General features: G+C 43.4%; 1 protein-coding gene across 1 annotated transcript in view; it reads right to left on the bottom strand.

Annotated features, from left to right (window-relative positions):
• Nucleotides 1-1030: 1030 nt before the first annotated feature.
• KCNS3 (potassium voltage-gated channel modifier subfamily S member 3) overlaps nucleotides 1031-23157 on the bottom strand; it is a 71444-nt gene continuing 49317 nt past the window's right edge. Inside the window, exon 2 of the mRNA XM_083178583.1 lies at nucleotides 1031-3194. Coding sequence (XP_083034709.1) covers nucleotides 1682-3148 — 1467 coding nt within the window. The 5' untranslated portion in view covers nucleotides 3149-3194 and the 3' untranslated portion in view covers nucleotides 1031-1681. The remainder of the gene's footprint in view (nucleotides 3195-23157) is intronic.

Raw genomic sequence — 23157 nt, 5'->3', positions numbered from 1 at the left:
CCAGTGGCCCCAATACATCAGCCGTATACACTAGAGAGGTCTATTGGATGGATTGAGGACAGCTCCAGACTTCACCTGCAGCGACGGTACCGTTTGGTAAAGGGATACGGTCATTTGGTCTACCTGTGAAGTAATTTGCGTCCCCTCGCTGCGCTCGCCACACTTCGAGGTCGGTGGCTCGCTGCGCTCGCCACACTATACAAAATCAACTCCACGCCGACATGGATAGTGGGGGTATGAAAAGGTCGGAGGACGCCTACCGCCGCATTCATCGTGGGGTGGCGTTAACAATGGGGGGGCATTTGACCGATCATGGTGGGGAAACAATGAAAATTAGGGTCTGGGGGACATTTAACATTGGGGCCAATGTAAAATCAGGTCTCAGGGACCATTTTACATTGGTTCCAATGTAAAAATTGCGTTGATCGCATCGCATGCGATTTGGTTGCATGCGATGCGATCTACGCGATTTTTTGGGACCCGATGGATACAATTTCCATCGCTGGTGCCGGGCTAGGAAACAAGTACCATAAATATAACCACTTTTTTAACATTCACTTGATTTTTCATTGTGTTTTATATTACCAGGCACTGTTCTTTTCTCTTCTTTTTAAGTTTACAGTGCAAAGGCTAGAGCAGGCGTGTCCAAACTATGGCACTCCAGCTGTTGTGAAACTACAAGTCACATTATGCCTTGCCACAGCTTTGCTACTAGGGAATGCTAAAACTATCGAAGGCATTCTGGGATGTGTAGTTTCACAACAGCTGGAGGGCTACAGTTTGGACATTCCTGGGCTAGAGTAATCATTCGATGGTGAGTGACCATCAAATTAATTCTCCTCCTTGCGACTGCATGCAAGCTAATGTGTTAGCGTACACATCCCTTCGCCTGCTAGAGCCGGGATTCGGGAAAACCCAATCATTGACGAATATACCCCTTAACCAGTCAAACAGGTCAAATAGAAGTCATGCCCTCATAATCTATCTATTTGTGTCACTGACTTTTATTTAATAATTGAAGCAGTTGTTTTTAAAAAATGTCACTGAAACAGGAAGTTTATTAGATTCCATAGTTTCATATCAGACTTACATGCTTTCCTGCATTCACAATTGTTCGATAGTGCATACCGTACATGCCAAGGAGATGCCTGCAAATCTTTAAATACGTTTCCCAATAAGTTTAACAAACTCCCTAACGTAAGACTAAATAAGATATGGCCAAGTCAGGTATCAACAGGTAAAACACTACCTAACTTCAGTAAACGCAGGGAAATAAATAGTTCTATACTGTACGTATTTAAACAATTCATTAAAAAAAAACAATTCATTTTCTATTATCGTTAAGGGAGAAACCTGCAACCCCCTTATAAGTGGTTTGACATGGCAATCAAATAAATATCTATTTTATGTGCATTCAATAAAATGTTTTTTTGTTTTTTTTAAGATTCTTATTCCGTACAAAAAATATATGTAAAAAACAAAAACAAAGGCAAATTATGATTTTCAGTTAAGAAACCGAAAATGCAAGCTACAATATTAATTCGGTAGCAATAAATGTGCTAAATTATGGCTACGAGTCATACCCTGAGAATTAAGTGCTATAAAGAACATAAGACGTTATGGTTTGCATAGGGAGGTAGCAATACATGAGAGAAATCATAGGTTAACATGGAAAGAATTGTCATTTGAACGTTGCATTATAGGAATCCTCCATTTCTTGGATGCTGGAGGCATCTGTTGAGTCATTGCTTGCAATAATTCCCACCGATGAAAGACTTGAAATGAAGGAATTCATCCTTCTTGCATATCTATCTCTTATATTAAAATATGGGAGGTCATTAAATTTATCTTTTTGGTCATCTTCATTGCAACCATCCACATCTATTGCTTTCTGCTTTTGGTAGTACTTAGAAAACTTATTAAAAATTATAGTTATCGGAAGAGCAACCACTAGTATACCGCAAAGGATGCAAACAGTTCCAACAAGCTTTCCATATAATGTGACCGGGTGAGTGTCACCGTAGCCAACAGTAGTCATGCTGATGGTCGCCCACCACCAGCAGGTCGGGATGTTGGTAAGAGAAGATAATTCATCGTCTTTTTCCAAGTAATAAATAAGTACTGAAAATATTGAAATCCCAACAGCTAAAAATAGAAGTAAAAGCCCAACTTCATGGTAACTGTGCCTTAAAGTTGCCCCTAGAGACCTCAAGCCGACCGAATGCCTGGCAAGCTTTAGGATACGGAATATCCTCATCAGTCGTAGTATCTGGACAACCTTTCCCATGTTCTCTATGCCTTCATTTTCAGTGTCCTTGGTGTCTACAACCAAAGTGGCATAAAATGGTATGATGGAGACAAAATCGATTATGTTCATGGGGTTCTTCCAGAATTTTTTCTGTGAGGGAGCAACAGCAAGTCTTGTAACAAGTTCTGTAGTAAACCAAACAATGCATACTATCTCCACCACTTCCAGGGCGGGATCTTCCAGTTCTCGGTCATTGTCATCAAATTTTTGGAATTCGGGCATGCTGTGGATGCACATGGCTACGATGGAAGTCAAGACGACACTTAAAGAGGAAATGGCAAAGAGCTTCGCTGACAAAGAGTATGCAGGATTTTCAAGTCTGATCCATACTTTCCTTCGGAATTCCCCAAACTTTTTTGTATCAAACAACTCCAGTTCCTTCTCAAAAATAGAGGACTGGTCAGAAGATGAATCCAAACTGATTACGTCACTCTTCTGATCCCAGTCCTTCTCTGAGATAGTATCTTTTTTTTCTTGGTATTTGATACTGCAACAGGAATCAATGAAGAGCTCATTGATACCCCAGTATTCTATTTCTTGGCAAAAGGAAAACACGCACAGTTCTTCCATCACGTGAAGTTTTCCCGTGTAGTAAAAGTTTAAGATGTATCTAAAAAGGGAAGGGTTCCTGTCAAAGTAATATTCCTTGTCTGCAACATTGTAATCATCGCAGAGTTCCAGTATGGCTTCTTCTGAATGGCAATTGAGTAGTTTCCCAAGTCTGGTGTGAGGGAACTTTAAGAGAGTCGTCTGGGCTACCGACTGCTTGAAACCTCCAACGTTCAGTTTCACCTCTTCCTCATCATTTCTAGTTCTATGAAAGAATTCTCCATAAACCATCTTGACTCCTAGTGTCTTGCTGTGAATCGGAGTGGTTACATTTCACCTATGTGTGAAGAAAACAGATTAGATTATACATATTACATATAGAATATTTCACAGGTTCTCTGTCCTAAGGACCCAATACAGTGCATGTTTTACAGGTCTCCTCATAATCGCAAATTAAATAATTAGCTCCACCAGGGGATCTTTTTTAAAATGTATCAGTGAGTGATGAATGCACCTGTGCAACTGCCAGTTGACCTGGAAATGTGAAATGTGTGGGGTCCTAAGGAACAAGCTTGAGAACCACCGTAATATTTAAAGAGCAGCAAATGCATTTAACAATTTAACATAAACATTAATGAAAGCGTATTTGGGAGACAGATAATGTACATGAAGAACTTCATGCAACTTTACAACATGCTTTCCGATCATTCCCTCAGAGAAAGATGACTCAGCTTACAAAGGTGGTGCTTCTTCGTCTCACAATTCTACAACTACAAAGCTTGTAGTCTGGCAAGCAGGTGTCCATTGCAATGCAACACATTGCATGGTTTAGACTGGCAATTTGGTAGTTGTAGACCAAATCGACTGTACGTTGGATCATCGGTCCCATCAACTGTCAGTTGGAACTTTCAAAAAGTAAAGTCACATAATGATTGCAATCTGACCTCATATGGTCATCACTAGCTGTGCGTGACAAGGATATTAGGGAGTGGTACCAAGAATTGGAGAGAGATGAAGTGGAGAAGTTGCCCAAACAAACCAGCTGCCACTTTTCTAATAGTCTATGAAATGACAGTTGGAAGCTGATTGCTTTGGGCAACTACCCCACTTCTCGTAACTAGAACCCTGTCAAAAAGTTTCTCCCCATATATCACTTTTTTACCCGCATGTTCATTGCTATGGGCTTCTGGTTCATTTCCAGGGGTTACATGCTCATTTCCAGGGGGGGGGGTTTGTGCGTTGCCAGTGGTTTCATGCTCATTATCAGGGGTACTTGTTCACAGGTGCACCTGTGTTACTGGAATCTAGTCCTTCCAGGTAATGCTACACATGCTTTGTTTCCCTGACAGATGCTACAGGTCCAAACCTCTAGCAACAGCCTCCTCCAAGGTGGTGGCCATTTTTGGAGGGTTATTTTCATCAGAATCCATGCAGATGGCAGGACCGCATTGAATCTGCATAGACCATGCACCTGCTTGATGCTGGCTCCCCCAAGTAACCGTTTGGACTGCGGCGGCATTGCTACGCAACTGCCTCCAAAGCTTCATACATCTCCTCCAGCATGTGTCCAACATGTAAATGGATATGGCAGCTCTGCATTGAGATTCTACGGTTTATGAGCACATTAATCTATATGTTCTAATCGCCTAAATATCAGTCCTCTCTGATGATTGATCCATATCAGTAGGTGTTAGAGATGTAATGGCATCAGTTGTCTGTAGTAGCAATGGTTCGGTCCTAGGGGGCTTTTTATAAAAGCAGCACAAAAAATTATATTTCGGGTTATGCTTCATATATTTAGGTTCAATTGCTGGGCTTTAGCCATCATTTGATTTGTAAAAATCTTCGACGGCTTAAAATATATTTTAAATACAACTATAATACAACTGTAAAAGTGCGTTTCATGCATTCCTTACACAAATAGCGCATTGTTTGCAGAGTAAACTCATGATTCCATTTTAAATAAGAATGAGCACAAGGTTATGGTAGTGGCATTGTGATCTGTAAGCATGAAATAACCTCTAACTCCTTTTGTAATTACTAGAAAAAGCTTCCATACTTCGCTGATTTCCAATTTTTTCTGTGATTGACATTTACTTACACTTTTTCCAGGCGCCGCTTATAGAACGCTGCATTTTTTTCAACGCTTTCATTATTTTTAAAGGGTATTTGCACAAAGCGTAGACCTTTTCTTAAACTGTTGTCATACTTTTTAACCTTTAATACAATGGCTTTCATTGATGCTAACCTATTTTTTCCCCCCATCCTATTGATAAAAATGATAACCCTCCATTCCTACATTTCTCCCCACCGTCTTTCTGTCCCTAATTACACTATTACATCCTACTGTCCTACAGACATACCACCGGGGAGATGTATCAAACCTTGGATACAGATTATTATTATTATTAGCCTTTATATGGTGCCAGAAGGGATCTGCTGCACCCAATTACATAAACATAAACTGGAAGTGACTTACAGTGAAATACAATAGAGGACAAGTAAAGGGTACATAAATGGCAGCATCAGCAGAGGACACTGACATACAGTAAGTATCAGGGTGACAGAGAACCGCAGGATTTGGTGCCATCAAAGATGTTTAAGAGAGAGAAGCACATGAGGGAAGAGGGCCCTGCTCGTCAGAGCTTACATTCTAAAGGGGAGGACAGACAGACAGGGGTGACACAGGAGAGGTACAGTAGATAGTGAGTGTGCAGCAGAAGGTTAGGGAGAGATTTTGCTGGGTTTGGTGATGTTGATCTTGAGAGCCCATCAGATGTTTTGTAGAGAGGTGTGGAGAGTCTGAGTGAGAGAGGGAGAGAAGTCCAGAAAAAGGGAGCAGCACAAGAAAGGTCTTGGGAGGTAGGAGTGGGAGGAAATTGGAGATAAAATGGAGAGAAATAACATACCAGCCAATCAGCTTCTAACTGACATTTTGCAGGCTCTGCATGAAAAATGACAGTTGAGCGCTGATTGGTTGGTACTTAATTTTTTTTCCATTTTATGTCTCTACGAAGTCTGATACTGTGCATCTCATCCATAAGAGATAGCCTACAGTGGCATATCCTTTATGGGTGTATGGGGGAGGGGGGGGGTTACTTTGCACATCCAACACCCTTTAAAAATACTTATATTGTGGACGCTGCTGCAGCTATCACCTGGAAAATGAAAAAAAAAGGTCTAATTTTCATGGAGTTATGCCCATGTGTAGTGGCTATACCATTGTGAAAATGGCACCAACACCATGCTCCAGGAGATATACGGCACTAAGCTTCAAAAGTGATAAAATAGAGAGTGATAAACAGCCAGCCAATCAGCTCCTACCTGCCATGGCATAGAGTGTTTATAAAACATCAGGCAGGAGCTGATTGGCTGGTTGTTTGTCACTCTCCATTTTATCACATTTGAAGCTTAGTGGATCTGACCCATGAGCAGTAGACTCTGCAGAGCCTTTGGGGTTGTTCCTTATAACTGCGAAGGGTGCTACTGTATGTGCTGTAGAGTTTCAAGTAGGGATGGCCATCGAACATCGATGATTCGAAATCATCGATAGTTCATGGTCGATGTCAAATACTTTTGCCATCGATGGGGCAGAACCAGATAGTTTCCCTCCATCGATGGAATAGCAAAACAATGTTTTGTGTGAATTTCGGCAGCTGTAAAATGCACCCACTGCTTGGATGACTTGCACCTGTGAGATCACCGCAGCCAATTGTAGCGACCCCATAGACTGGGAATTTACTGGCGTGAAGGGACTGCACCAGGAGTTAAAGTGTAGGGGGGGGGGGGCTGGAATGGTGATGTGGGACTAGTTTGATCTCCACCTCAGCCCTGTACAGTAATTTTAACAGGAAAGCACTAAAATTTAAAGGTGGTGCCATAAACCCTACCACCGTCCCTGGCTCTGCCTAATGGGGGGAGAGGAGGGGAGGTAAATAGTTGGCCGAGGAAAATGAGTTCCACCACCTCTACAGCACCATTTTAAGCCCTGGACTGCACAGACCCATAACATTTAGGGGCGCAGCTGGTTTAAGCACCTTAACTCCAATAGAAAGAGGATGGATACAGAAGGATCCGATATGTAATGCCGACCGCCGAAATCCCCACATGGGGGGGACGTGGAGCGCCCCCCCTTGCGGGCTCGCTACGCAGCGGGCCCGGTGCCTCGCTACGCTCGGCACGCTATCTTATTCTCCCTCTATGGGTGTCGTGGACACCCACGGAGGGAGAAAGTTTCGGGATTTCGGCAGTCGGGATTCCAGTGTCGGGATTCCGACCACCGGGATCCCGACCGCCGGCAAATTGACTGCATCCCATACAGAAGGACAACTACCATGAGTCTGACATTACCTGCCTCTGGTCCCCGATACTTTGGTGTAACTCCACTTATACCCGCAGGCAGGACCAATAAGCAAAGACTCAGTGGCTACCTGATATATAGATACCAACTATCCTATTATAGACATATTGCCATCACCGGGTGCCGGACGCGGTCCCGACAGTCGGGATCCCGACAGTCATTTACCCGACGTCGGGTTCCCGACTATCAAAACGCCGACAGACAGGTGCCCGACGGCCACCCGCTATTTTTCCTCGTGGGGGTCCACGACCCCCATAGAGGGAGAATAGAATAGGTGGCGAGCGTAGCGAGCCACCGTGCCCGCAGCGTGTCCGGGCAGTCGGGATCCCGACATCAGGCTAATGACTGTCGGGATTCCAACTGTCGGAACCCTATACCACACCCGCCATCACCAACCGGGTGTGAACAAATAAGGTTCTATATAAAGGCACTGAAAGACTGTCAATCTCTAGATTTATCATTTGGTATGGCAATTGCTGATCGTTCTTTTTAATTATGAAACAAATGTTGCGGTCAATTGAGAGATCAATATTATAATAATCTTTCTCTAAAAGTCTGGTTACTTAGAATATTTATTATTGTGTTAAGGATTTGTAATTTATGCTTTTAATGTTTTAATAAATTATTATTGCTGCAAATATTAATTGTGGATAAACTCCTACGATGTCGTAATTTACAGATTAGTCTTACACCACTTTGTACTATGGAGCCTACTCAGACTTGTTCATAGAGGTCCGTATTTTGCCCCGTCTCCCGACCCCATTTGGCCCCCCCGGCGCGAATGCCTTCAGCGAGTTTTACACTCGCCGGGGTGGTTGCAAAATGAGTGACAGAGGGCGGTCCCTGGGGACGGTGGGCGTGTCCATGGAAACACTGGGTGGACACTTGAGTATACAGGCATGCCCCTACCTGCTTGAGGCAGTCCCCGCCCTCAATTCGCACAAGAACCGCCGGGATAAAAATAAGTCCAGGTTTACATTCATCTGCGAAGAAAGGTGAAATCACTCGATGCTGAGCAACCACTGAATGATCTCTCTCTGCAGACGCATGCGAGGAGATGTGTAAACGGGGGGGCGCTGTGCATGTGGGGGCGCCGGGGGCTGCGGTGCTATAGTTACACCCCCCCAATCCCCCGCAGACTTACCTATCTCGCTGGTCTGAAACTGTCTGCTCTGAAACTGTCTGCTGTATGGGGGCGGCCATTTTGTGGTGGTCCTCAGCAGAAGAACGGAGCCGCCAGGACCAGCGCGATAGGTAAGGCTGCGGGGGATTGGGGGGGGGGGGGGGGGGTTTGCATGGACGGCGGGGGGGCGCCCAAAACTTAGCTACGCCACTGATCGTAGCATGGGAATTCGGGCGGTGGGGGGTGTGTGCGCTTGGCGGGGCGGCGTTTCCCTGATCGCTAGTCAGCGAATATATGCAACCTAGCGAGCAGGGCTGAATCGGGCCCTTTATGCAAACAGCCAATCACAGCTGGATCACGCCCATTTAGTCTTATTTTAAATTAGAGGTAAAATCTCCCCCTATTCATCTTCAGGTAGATGGACATGAGATTTATCAAAGCTTGAGAGAGAAAGTACCAACCAATTAGCTCCTAACTGCCAAAAGTTACAGTTAGAAGCGGATTTGTTGGTACTTTATTTCTTTCCAAGTTTTGAAAATTCTCCCCCTTAGTTTCATTCAATTCCTTCTCATTGCCACATAGGAGGAAATAATATTTTTATTTCCAACTAGCCCTAAAAACGGACTTCAGCATTCAATTGCGCCTGTTTTCGCATGATTTTTAGTCATGTTTCATCAATGCCGTTTAACTTTTTTAAAGTCGTAACTGCATCGGCGAAACACAACTAAAAAAAACAGTTGAAAATGGCAGCCATTTTGCTAAAAACAGCAAAAACTGCAGTTGTTTTGAACTGTCGAAAATCCAGCATGGAATTGAATAACCCCTAAATTATTTCCTTTCCTTAATCTGATTATTTTCACTGTTTTCCCATTCTGCCCTTATCAATTGCCTTTAGCCCTTTATCACGATGTCACCCGCTTCTACTTACTATTAGCAAAGTTTAGATAGCTCAGGTGCCGTGTCAGCACAGAATACCGGGGATAAGGCTTTTAATAACACCGTTCGTGTCGTTTGATAATTGTAAATTGATCACTCCATAGGCAATCTGAATTTGTAATGCAATTACTTGATCAGACACTGCTGAAATGTGGAATGCAGTCCCCCTAAGGGGATAGCGTTTATAGAGCGCTCACAGTTCTTTCCTTAGTTACATGGGATTTTACAGAGGTGAAGGTAAGTAATAATCAGGGCTCAACGTGGAAATTTTAAAGTCGGGGTATGGAAAAATAAAGGATTTAGTTATGCGTGTGCCTTTGAAAAAGGGGGTGTGGTCACTTAAAAAGGGGGCGTGTCTTTAAGTGTTGCATACCACACTATATACCCCTTATACACCACACTAGTAGGACCCCTTATACTATCTAGTACTAGTGCCCCTTACACATTGTGCCATACAGTATGAGCCAAAATTCAAGGACAGCAAGGACAAAGGGACAGGGAGAGTGACAGCAGAGAGAGACTGACAGCGAGAACACAGAAAAAGTGACAGCGGGGACACAGAGAGAGTGACAGAGGGGACACGGACAGCCACATATGTATATTGGGCATCACTGGGTGGCATAGGTATAATGAGCATCATGGTGTGTGGCAAATGTATGACGAGCATCACAGTGTATGGCAAATGTATAATGAGCATCACATGAGGACAGCTTCTCAAAGTGGGTCCTCAGGAATTCACACAGTTCATGTTTTCCGGGTCACCTGTAGATTTTTAAAATGTGACAGGTGATACACAGCACTCCTACCGGGCGACCTGGAAAACTTGACCTGTGTGTGGTCCTGAGGACCGAGTTGGAGACCCACAGGTGGCCTGGAAAATTTGGTAGATATGGTAAATATGGTTGGTAGATCTTGAGGATCGGTTTGGCCACCCCTGCTTTATGCTGATGATATGATTCATGCCTCTCTGTCAAAGTAGAGTGCGGTGATACCCTCCCACCCCTGTTATTTCCTGCCAGTGGTAACATTCGCTGGCTCTTATTGGCAACGTTTAACCAACAAGTATCATGGTGGTATCTTAGGATGGAGAGAACAGTACAATATCAGTGATACGATTGCTTTCTTTATTCCTACAGAATTTCGTGGAGTTATTTATAACATTTTAGAGTAAAAAAAGAACAGAGCTAAATCCGTACTATTAAATTATCTCAATGCTCCAAATTGCTAAAAGAAAATATAACTCAATATGTCAGTATGTAAAATGATCCAGTTACCCAGCTTAGAAACAGTCAATACATTTCGATGAACTCCCAGCATACTATAAAACAAACAAAACCAAAATATAAACTCAAAGACATACATGTACAGTTGGGAGGAATTTGCATTTAAATTGCAAACAATATATATACGGCCTGATTCATCATCTAAACTGGGCAAAACCATGTTGCTCTACAGGTGGGGCAGGTGTGACAGAGAGATTTGTGGGTGGGGTGAAATCTAAATTGCAGTGTATAAATAAAGCTAACATGTATGGGCTACATGCTAAAGCAGTAATTATATAGCCTGCACAGAAAAATGTGTTTGTTCACCTTACATGATAACATGGTTTGTTCCAGGCAAAAAGTTACTTGCCTTTTTTTCTTTACTTACAAATATAAATCAGGCCCCAGGCATGCAATTTAGAGGCAAATTTCTTCCACCTGTAAATGTACCCCCCCCCCCCCCTTTTTTTTTAAATGGTGCATTTTACTTAAGCTTAGTATAGATAGATGATTCCGGCATGTATGCAGCTGTGTAACTACAAAATAGGCACCCCCCCACCGGATAATTTCATCAGTGTCTCCCAACCCCCCTTCTCTCTCCCCCTTCCCCCCAGTAAAGTTTAATCTAACTCACCCCTCTGCTTGCCGCCGCAGGGTCTGTGGGACCTGCAGAGCTACTTGCTAGTGGTCCCGGCGCTCTTCCTGCTGCTACTGTATAATGCCTCCAACAAAATGGCCGCCCCCCTACAGCAGACCGTTTATGCCTCCTCTAGCATCCTCAAAACCAGTCTGCTGTAAGGGGGCGGACATTTTGTTAGAGCCATTTTCATTAGCAGCAGCAGCAGGGGGAGCTCCGGAAGTAGAACTGCAGGTCCCGACAGGCAGTAGTGGTGCAGTGATAGCCCCGCAGACCCCCGGCACCCACATTTACTCAGCATCTCCTCGCGACCACGGGGTCTGCGGGGCTAATGTTACGCCACTGCATGTATGTGTGTGATCCCCTACTGCATCCAAGACCACAGCATCGGACCTTCCTCAGGTTGTGCAGACTGGCTCTGCCGTCTAGGCTAGGAAATCTTCCTCTGGAGACGGAGTCCCTGAAATGGCACACCCACCGGGAGAGAAGGTCAAGCTCTTCCCTTCCAACTCTGATGAAATGGGCGAAATGAAAACGCTGTGATTTATTGGGTGGTGCTTCACTCTCTGATCAAATGAAAAATGGGCATAACCCTATGGGAAGCTGTGATTTAGGGGAAGGGCTTCCCCCTGATGAAATGGGTGGGACTCAGTGACCAGCGGGAAATCTGGCACTGCCTTCAGCCATAACCCCAAAATGATTGGCTGGCGACAACTTAAAAATGGTCCACGTGCTTCAATGAAATTAATGCAGTATTTTCAGCAGTGATTATTAGTTATCTATTTATCTACAGTTTCTTATATAGCATGGCATATCCCATTGTGCTTTACAATTGGAAAAAACTGTGATAAAACAAACTGGGTAGTAACAGGCTGATATAGAGGTAGGAGGGCCCTGCTCGCAAGCTTACATGACATCTTGGCCTTGGCCTAACAATTCCATCTTATCAGTGGGTGCAAACGGATGGAACAGCCAAGTGCCACAGGTACAGTACAGCTGTGTTACCTAGGAGACTATCTAAATGTAAGGCCAAGTAATAGTTCATATTGGAAATACGCCCTCATCCACATATATGCATCATCCTGGAGGAAAAGTATACTCCATGAATGATAATAACAATGGCCACATATGTGTTAGGGCATGTCACTTGTTACATTGAGTTACGCTTCGCGGCGCTTATGACAGGATAATTGGAAATTACAGAGCAAAACGGTTTTTTTTTATGGCTAATTGCAGAAATATTATTGTGTCTGAGGTAATAAATGTGTCTTTCACATGTTTCATTTCTGCAATATATGTGGAAAAAGACTAGCAATTAGCGGATGGCTACGAGCTGAATGAGGATTGATTAGATTTTCACAGGAAAACAAGTACAAAAGGAGAAGGACCAATAAGAGCTGGCTGGCTTATTAATGCTTTTCCCTGAGTACTTCACTAAAAGCCGTCTGATCCTCTGCTGCAATGCCCATAATGCATCAGTTCTTCTGGCTTCCTCCTCCACACACATCTCCAGATACATCACATTTTCGGAGATAGATTTGCTTCCACAAAGACATTGCCGAACTGCACAATGTTCTCTTCCCTAGTAGGGAATATTGAGATTTATCAACTACAAATCAGTGTGTGATGTGTGTTCTTAAAGGGAACCGGACACCTGGAAAAATGGGCCGTGCTCAGAAACTCGGCCAAGATGCGGTGACATCGCCGGCTGGAATTGCTCCGCTGTGCCAATAGTAACCTATCAGAGATTCCTGCTGCAGTCCCTCCTACATATATTTTGGTGATACGTAATATTTTGCGGCAAACCCCAGAAAATGGGTGTTTTCAGGGAATTAGCCACAAATATTATATGATAAATGGGACTGTTTGGGGCCAGATTCACTAAGCTTCAAAAGTGGAGAGTGATAAAGAACCAGCCAATCAGCTCCTGCCTGACATCTTTCAAACACAGTCTGTGACATGTCAGGTAGGAGCTGATTGGCTGGTTGTTTTCATACCCCCACTATCCACGTCGGCGTGGAGTTGACTTTATATAGTGTGACCTTTTCATACCACCATTATCCATGTCGGCGTGGAGTTGATTTTATATAGTGTGGCGGTCGCAGCAAGCCCGCGAGGGGCGGCGGTACGCGTCCTCCGACCTTTTCATACCCCCACTATCCACGTCGAAGTGGAGTTGATTTTAGATAGTGTGACGAGCGCAGCAAGCCACCGAGCCTGAAGCGTGGTAAACGGAGCGAGCCCCGCGAGGGGACGATGATTAATTTACATGTATTCCGCGTCCCCTCGCGGGGCTCGCTACGCTTGGCGCTCACCACACTATCTAAAATCAACTCCACGCCGACGTAGATAGTGGAGGTATGAAAAGGTCAGAGGACGCGTACCGCCGCCCCTCACGGGCTCACTGCGCTTGCCAGGCTTCGGGTTGGCATTGATAGTGGGGGTCGCGTTGACAACGGGGTGGAATTTAACACATCGGCGTGGAGTTGATTTTATATAGTGTGGCAAGCGCAGCGAGCCCGCGAGGAGCGGTGGTACGCGTCCTCCGACCTTTTCATACCCCCACTATCCACGTCGGCGTGGAGTTTATTCTATATAGTGTGGCGAGCACAGCAAGCCCGCGAGGGGCGGCGGTACGCATCCTCCGACCTTTTCATACCCCCACTATCCACGTCGGAGTGGAGTTGATTTTATATATTGTGATGAGCGCAGCGAGTCACCGAGCCCTCACAGGCTCGCTGCGTTTGCCACGCTTCGGGTTAGCGTTGATAGTGGGGGTCGCATTGACAACGGGGGGGAATTTAACATTCTGGGGGCATTTAACATTGTATGCACCCATAAGGGTGCTTGTACAATTAAAATTCGCATGCCATCGCATCACATACCATATTTAGTGGTATGCGATGCGATGGGCGCCGTGACAAGTACCGCGCATATATATGCTTTACAGAGTATAGTTGAACATTCACATCAGTCCCTGCCCCAGTGGAGCTTACAATCTATGGAGGTTATTCTGATCGGAGCGGCCAAACGTGCGTACGTTCGCTATTAACGTACGCTATCCGTACGCGGCCGTTGGGGTTAAGTCCACCCACAACTCAGCCGCATTCGTACGGCCAGAAACAACGGCAAAGGGGAGTGGCGTACAATTGAGCGTACGCCAACGTACACGGACGGGCCAGCCCTTACACTCCGACAACTGGCGTACAATTGAGCGTACACCACCGTTTACGGACGTCTCTCGGCCGTCTTCCCACCGACTTCTTGCGGCTATCTGAGCGTACGCCAGCTTGCACGGACGGGTCCCTATTGTTTTCAATAGAAAAGTCAGCTTATGTCACCGCTCGTGAGAGTGAGCGTACGTCCGTGTACGCTGACATACCCTTCACATATATGGACCTGCAAATCTTGCCTTTCAACTATAATTATGAAAATTAATTAATTGATTGAATTAATTAATGTGCAAAATAGTGGCCATGGGCTTAAAACATTGCTGAAACATCCTTTGTAGGTGTTAGATGTGGTTTATGTTATTGTATCATAAATACAAAACCTATGTTTGTATTAGAGTGAACACGTTGACACATGTCGACTTGTGTAGATTGAGTGTGCTACTGTGTAAAGTCTATGAAAGCACGTAGTGAATGTGTATAACTGTTTAACAAATACCTACCTTAGCATATATAAGCAGGTCTTAAAAAGATTCTTACCTTAAATTAAACAAACCTTTAAATGTAGAGAAGTATAGAAAGATAAGCTTCCAATGTGTTTGAGTGCTGTGTGTGGCTTGCAGGTAGTGAAATCATGGTTTGGACTTAATAGACTGCAGCATTGGTTATTACATTCAGGTGTATGTGTTTGGTAGTAATCAGCGTAAATTAGCAAACCCAGGCGCACGCTGGCATGCGGTATCTGTAGGGGTGGTTTGAGATGGCGGTTGGCGGCCGCCTGTTTTGTGTCCGAAATGAACGGTGCTTTAGTCGATCGTGCGGTAGTAGCACCGCTCATTTTTGGTGCACACCCCTGTGTACGCCCATATTTACGCCCATTTTCCCTCATTATTTCGGCCGCTCCCCTCATCACGCCCCTATGCCGCCCCCAATGCCCGTACACTCGCGTACAGGTTTTTTCGCACGTAGAGACCCGTCCGTAAGCGTTGTGGAGTGTTCGCGCCTGCGCATTAGCGAATGTATGCATGCGCAGATCATTAAAAACCCCGGGACGTACGCGTACGGCCCGGCCGTACCAACCAGAATAAGGCCCTACATTCCCTACCACATGTACACGCACACACAGACATTCTAGGGTTAATTTTTTGGGGAAGCCAATTGACCTACCAGTATATTTTTGGATTGTGGGAGGAAACCGGAGTACCCGGAGTAAATCCACGCAAACACTGGGAGAATATACAAACTCCACACAGTTAGGGCCATGGTGGGTATTGAACCCATGACCTCAGCGCTGTGAGGCAGTAATGCTAACCATTACACCGTCCGTGGTGCCCATATGGGATACTATTAATTTAAATGGCACAGTGAGAGTGTGCAAGCGATCGCTCTCCTCTATGCAGCGACATCCCCGCTGGATGTAAGAGGACACGACTGTAATTACCTTTTTTTTACCTAAATGAAATATGATTTTGTAGATACTGTAAATATAGTTGTCGTACACCAGTATATTGGGCAGCACGAGCGGTGTAATGGTCAGCATCAGTGGCGGCACGTACCTTATGGTAGGAGGGGGCTGATGCTGGACAAGATGCTGGCACTGTGCATGCGCAGATCCCTGGATTTTATGGACTACTGTTCAGCAGCCCATAGGGAGGGAACACCTCCCAATGGGACTGCCTTGGTGGCTGGCAGGTCGGACTTCCAATAGGAAGTCAATGCCGGTCATAGTGAAGCCAGTGCAGTCTCACAGACTGCATCTGGCTTCACTACAGTGGCGGATGTTACCTGGGGGGGGGGCTGCACCCCTGCACTGAGGTCTTCGGTTTGATTCCCACCATGACTCTAGCTGTGCGGAGTTTGTATATTCTCCCTGTACTTGCATGGGTTTCCTCTGGGTACTCCGATTTCCTCCCACAATCCAAAGATATACTGGTCGGCTAACTGGCTTCGAACAAAATTAACCCTAGAATGTCTGTGTGCGTGTGTACATGTGGTAGGGAAAATAGATTGTAAGCTCCACTGGGGCAGGGACTGATGTGAATGTTCCAATATTCTCTGTAAAGCGCTGCGGAATATGTGTGCGCTATATAAATAACTGGTACTAATAATAATACATACATACAGGGCACCTCTACACAAATCACTAGAGATGTTGCTGTATGTACGGCTCATTCAACAAAAAATAAACTCGGTTGCCAGATGGACAATTAAAACAAACAAAGAACGCTTACATAGGGATTTAGGGATGCTTTCCGATGACGCGGGTAACAGACAAACACAATTATTAAGGACTTTTTAACTTCCAGTTTTCAATACAAAAAAAAAGTGAGGGACTCTGAACAGAATTTCTGTTCAACCTGTTTTTGTAAAACCTCTTTCCTATTTTCCTTTGACGGCAACATATTCCGTGGCCTTTTACAATTGTGTACAAAATAGTAAAAAAAACAAGACTGGGTAATAACAAAGAGGTAAGAGGGCCCTGCTCGCAAGCTCACAATCTATTATGAAGTATTTATCCTTGCCACTAACTAAAAGATTCATTTTGGCATTTTCATTTATTACCAATTCATAGAATGCCTGTGGTCTTAGTAGTGACTGAGATTATCTACTGTTTGAATTTGTTCAGTGCCAGTGCTGGTTAATATAAACAGGGGAAACCAAAACATTTGGGGATAGATTTATGAAGCGGTGATAAGGGAGGAGCAGTGATAAAGTGCCTGGTACTTTATCACCGGCCAATCAGCTCCTGACTTTAAAGTTACAGGCTAGGTCTAAAAAGGGACATTCAGGTGGTGATTGGCCGGTGATAAAGTAACAGACACTTTATCACTTCTCCTCTCTTATCACTGCTTCATACATCTACCCCTTGGCTACTGTAGGGGCTGGTCACGTCAATGCATTGGTAATAGTGTCCTGCCCCCTTTGTGCTCTGGTGCAAACGATTCCCCATTTCATAGAATCAGTAGGGCGTGAGGTTAGCTGCTATCCTTTATATACCTGAATTTATAATCCCAATGAGGATAGCAGCAACTGAAAGTACTCTCACCATTACCAATTATCGTTTTCAGCACCTTTCAGCTGCCTACTTCCTATTGCATCGTAGTACGGCCCTACCACAAACGAAGATACTTGAGCTGCCACCTAACAAAGGCTTGAAGCGGAGTTGTCGGACTCGCCGGCATGCTCTCCTGTGTTGACTTCGGGCTTTTACCGCACAATCATTGAACCTATCAGTTCAGAACTGTCCCAACACTTTATCGGTAAGCAATCAGTATTTTGACAATATCAACACTCATAATGTGGACACCAGAATGTCGACAGTTATGATGCCCACTTGAAATATATATTTTTATATATATATATATATATATATATACATACAGGTATCGTCGTTCGGCACTACTGCTGATTCAAAGTAGATCCCGTGGTGCCTTCCTCAAATAGCATTATATGCAAGGTTCCTTATGTGCCGACACGCAGCTTCAATAAGGCAGGCGGCATGTTGAGGTACATTATTTACAGGTAATGCTGGCTGTATATACAATACTCTGTGTTTCTTTATGATGCAGCCTGGAACTAAAAAAGGGCTATATGCTGTAATTCAAGAACTGGCTTTATTCCAAACACTAGATAGCACTAGCTGTGCCTCTATAGAGTTGCACCTGTAGCTTACTCTGCCTGCCCAGATGTGCTCAATAATTATAATGTGTATACTTAGTGACACATGATGCACTGAGAACACGTCTAACAAGGGATCCTTACTGCTATGGACTGCCCAGAAAGGCATGAAATAAATAAATGTTCTTTATGATGTATAAAAGAAGAGATTACTGTAAGAGGAGTTTGCAATAAGTTTCCTTTTGCACAAAAAGTATTATACTTACATAATTAACATGAAATAAGTCTTCAACAGAAAATTCGCTGCACGCTCTGAAACCACTTGGTGAAGCAGCTGGACCAGTCCGAAGCAGGAAGGTCATCTGCATGCTGGATCAAGGTCTCCAATGCAGCTTCTTTTGACTCAAAAGAATATCCATATTTTGCTTTTGATTGACTCGAAGAAGTTGCAGGGGGCCAGGCCTGGACTGTACGGTGGATGACCAAACTCCGGAATGCGTTCATGGGCCAGAGTATCCACCACTTTTCTTGGACTTGTGTGCAGAGGCATTATCAAGACGAAAACTGTGAAGATGCTCCGATCTAGTTTAAATTATGTCAGGATGTCTTAGAGTGGTTTATTAATATACTTTAGCTTAGTAAAAGAGAGTACAAGCTTGTCCTAGTGCAAAGTGACTGACTTTTGTGGGAGAAAAAAATCCCTAATAATTAACCCATTTTAATGGTTTCAATTGTGAATATGGTGTTTTCTCCGGAACGTGTTTCCTTTTTTTTTTTGGGGGGGGGGGGGAGGATGCTCTGAAATTGATGTGATCTCGAATAGAAACTTGGTGGGGGAAAAAACAGGGTAAATCCCTTTTGTTTGCCCTTAATAGAATAGTGCACCTATGTGTCTTCTAATGTCCAACAAACTCTTTACTGAATGTTCCAGTAAGTTCAGTAACAATGCATTACACTCTGTTCTTTAGGTGCAGGATTTAAAACACTTCTGTTTATTGTCTTTTCTTGGGGCAGTTTATTTCAAACATGAATCCCCTATGCTGGGAACATGAAAGGGCTGGATTACAGCATATCATTATGCAAAGATAAGCCAATATATTAACAATTAAATATGTTGAAGTGCATTATGCTGTAATAAACAAATACATCTAATGTTTAGCAAAATAAAATCAAGAACATTTATTCAAAAATAACAAGTTAATCATTCTATGAGTGGTGTCCAGCAGTACATATTTGCCAATCACTGTGTTCTATTCTAGGCAGGATTGATCAGCAATACTCATTTACACTTATTACAGCATAATGCACTTTGACGTATTTAACTGTTAATATATTGGCTTATCTTTGGCATAATTATATGCTGTAATGCAGCCCAATCATGTTCCCAGCATAGGGGATGCATACCTGTTTTTTTCTGTCAATAAACAGAAGTGATATGTAAAATGATACATTAGACAGTTTACACTGTTACTTGTAATACTTATTGTAACAGTTACTGTTTTTCAATAACAGACTGCAACAGTTATTTCTTATTTATGTAAATCTTTGCATATGCACTGCAAAGAGAGCAGCATAAATCCAATTTCATGTATTTCAGTGACACTGTGTGAAATATAACACTGCATGTGGGGCAGATGTAACGTGCAGAGAGATAAACTGGCCATACAACTAGAGATCTATTGTCAGATTGGGCTGGTTGGAACAAAATCCTAGTAATGGATGAAAGGAAATGACAGTTGACCATTTGCTTTCAAATGTTGTAAAACTGCCAATACTGTAACTGTCATTCAGATATTACCAGGTATTTGTTCCAACCGGCCCAATCTGACAATTGATCTGTAGATGTATGGCCACTTTTAGATTTGTGAGAGTTAATTTGTTTCCGTGCAGGGTAAGTACTGGCTGCATTATTTTTACACTGCAATTTAGATTTCAGTTTCAACACACCCCACTCAAATTTAAGTCTCTCTGCACGTTACATCTGCCCCACCTGCAGTGCAGCATTATTTTTGCCTATTTTGAGAACAAATTTGTACTGCGATCAGGTCTGATTAAGGGCCATTATGCCGTGTTATATTTCACACAGTGTCACTGAAATTCCATTTAGAGTATTTGTGCTTCTTCTATTATAAACACATTCAGGAGAAAACACACAATATTCACCATGAAAATGGGTCAATTATTAGGGATTTTTTTCTCCCGCCAAGGTCAGTCACTTTGCACTAGGACAAGCTCGTACTGTTTTTTACTTTGCTAAAGTATATTAATGAACCACTCTAAGACATCCTGACATAATTTTAAGTAGATCGTAGCATCTTCATAGGTTTCGTTATTTTCACCTAAAACGTGAAACTTTTTTTCTTATTCAGGTCAAGTCACAACTTTTTGAACCGATTTTGGATTTCTCAATTTCAGTTTTTTCACTCCGCCCTAATATATATATCGAAAAAAGTGGTTATAGAGGAGCGCTAGCTTAATTTGCCTAAATATTGATAACACCTGAAGAGGTTCAGTCTTTGTACTTAGAAATGCTCCAACAGAGCCTTCATAAAAAATACAAAGTCCACAGTTTTTTAGGACCGCTGCTTCCAACTATAAAAATTCTGTGACCCTCTTGGAATCAGTAGAAATCTAGAAGGTGAAAACAGAAGGAACGCTTCATAGTGTAATATTTAATTCATAAAAGAGGAGAAGCAAGGTCGGAACAAGGGACCCAAACGGACCCTTGCTGGCTCACTTCGCTCAAGGAAATTAGTGGTGGCGTGGATAGTGAAATAACAAGCTCTCCGTGCCCAAAGTGTGGCAAGAAAAGCCCGTGAGGTCCCGTTTGGGTCCCTTGTTCCAACGTTGCTCCTCCTCTCCCCACCCCCTCTCCGCCCCAGGTTCTTACAGCAAAGGGAAACTAGCCGATACCCTTGACTTATACGGCAGACTTGACAGCACCCCTTGACTTATACAACAGACTTTATTCAGGAGGAGAGGGCCTGGGCTACTAATAATGGGAAGTGCTGCCTAACTGAGACTTAGTATAACACAGGGTTGCCTACCCTCCCAGAATGGCAGGGAGGCTCCAGAACATCGGGTCCCCTTCCCGACCATCCGAAAGGTGAGCAACCCTCCCAGAGGGTTCAACTGAGCCTGCCTACTACTGGTCAAGGTGACCTCGTCAGACAGGTCCCTAACATTATAAGAGTTCACCCCCCAGACCACCCCATCCAGGCCACCACACAAATAAAAAGAAAATAAAAAGTGGAGTATCAGAGTGTAAGTGTTAAATGAAAAAAGAGTGTTTGTATTTTATACTAAGTTCACCTGTAAAAAATGTTTTAACATAAACACACACAAACCTAGAATAGTACAACTTTATTACACACAATTTACACCAATGAATTCATACATTACCCTTCCTCACTCCCACAAGGCTTCTCCTCCAGCGCAGATCACCTCGCACTGAGAGGGAAGAATTCCGCTGACCTCCGTGCTCGGGAACCTGCTTAACCCTGACTGGCTGAATGTGTCTCCATGGAGATGCCTACAACCAATCAGGCCTGAGCTAATCCCTGATTGGCTGTAGGCGTCATCTTGTGTAAAAAGTGTCTCCTGGCTGTGGCATGACACAGCTGGCTGTTTGGAGCCTGGTGCTGGTTCCAAAATACAGGGGACCACCAGTTATTTGTCCCCCTTATTTTTGGAACCAGGACCAGTCCAAGAGCCCGGTGCTGGTTTCTTATACACGGCGAAACCCCACAATCTGTTTCCCCCGTATATGGGGAACAAGGACCAGCTCAGTAAGCCTGGGCTGGTTACTCTTGGAAAAGGGAACCCCACGTAATTGTTTTTTTTAAATTATAAATATGGAACACTTTTTTGGTCAGAACCATGCACAAATCACACTGATCTGTGCATGGTTCTGTCAAACTCGCCAGACTTGACCTGGTCTATTTGTTTTGCATTTTTTGGTAATTTCAAGGGTGCAAAATAAAAATTTGCACCCTATTACATTTTCTATGTAAAACATCTGGATGCGATTTTTGATGTGCGATTTTTTTTAGACAGGTCAAAAAGTCTGTGCGATTTTTGGTAAACGTGCGATTTCAGATGTTTTTTTTTTTTACCTAATAATCGCACACGTGCGAATTGCACCCTATTACATTTCGCCCTATGTTTCTATGGAGCATGAGGAAGTGCTAATGCCGCAACACCCACCAATAGCATTTTCCAATTTATCTCTGCTAAAAAAAAACTATTTTTTTTCTGGACCAAAGATCTTTGGTGTATTGAACTGCAAAATTTGTGCATACTGTTCTACAGTAAAGTACAATTTATACATTAGCTCAGTCTTACACATACATTCTAACAGCACTTAAGTACAGAAAACAGGAAATCCCCATAAATAAACATCAATCAATAATACCAGGAAAATGAATTCGGAGCACCCAAGCGTTTCAATATGACATTTTAATCTGATATGCTTATAACTCCGTACAACTGTTTCTCTATATAGAAGCAGGAGGACAAAATTCCCAGAGAGCCGTAATCCAAATGTCACAGACAGTCATGAGAATATTTTTTCTTCTTTGTGAATCTGGCAAAACATTGAAAGCAATGTAAAAATAACAATGGTTATTTATAAGGCTGTCTGTGCAGAGAGGAAGCATTGGCTGCACTATTGCATGAGGAACGTACTGTATCTCATGATTTTATCTCCAGCATTCTGTCGACTGTTCCACAATAATTGTCTATAGCGGTTCTCTGTGCAGAGATGAAACGCCGGGATGTTACCATAATAATGTGTTACAGAAATAGTAGTAGTGTTCGGCTGTCACAACTAAACCTTAAAATATTGTAGGATTTGCCTAAACGTATGTAAGGTATTTTTGCAGGGATGGGTATGCAATGTCGACATGTGAATTTTGATATTCAAGATGTCATCACAATATTGTTGACACGTTCAAAATGTCAACATTGACAGAATGACAACAGTTTTATTTTAGCTTAAAGCCGTAATCCTAATTGCAGCCTAACCCTAAATGTTGCACAACCTTAGCTGTTATTGCTGCCTTACCTTAACACTATTTGATCACTAATTGTTGCCTAACCCGAACTCCAATTGTTGCCTAATCCTAGCCCTAATTTTTGCTTAACCTTAACCCTAATTATTACTTTACCCTAACAGTATATGTTGCTTAACCCT

Source organism: Crinia signifera, chromosome 3 (genome assembly GCF_055691185.1).
Source record: "Crinia signifera chromosome 3, ASM5569118v1, whole genome shotgun sequence".
In the NCBI taxonomy this organism is placed as follows: domain Eukaryota; kingdom Metazoa; phylum Chordata; class Amphibia; order Anura; family Myobatrachidae; genus Crinia; species Crinia signifera.
Note: the sequence above shows the minus strand (reverse complement) of the source record. Positions and strands in the feature narration are given on the sequence as shown.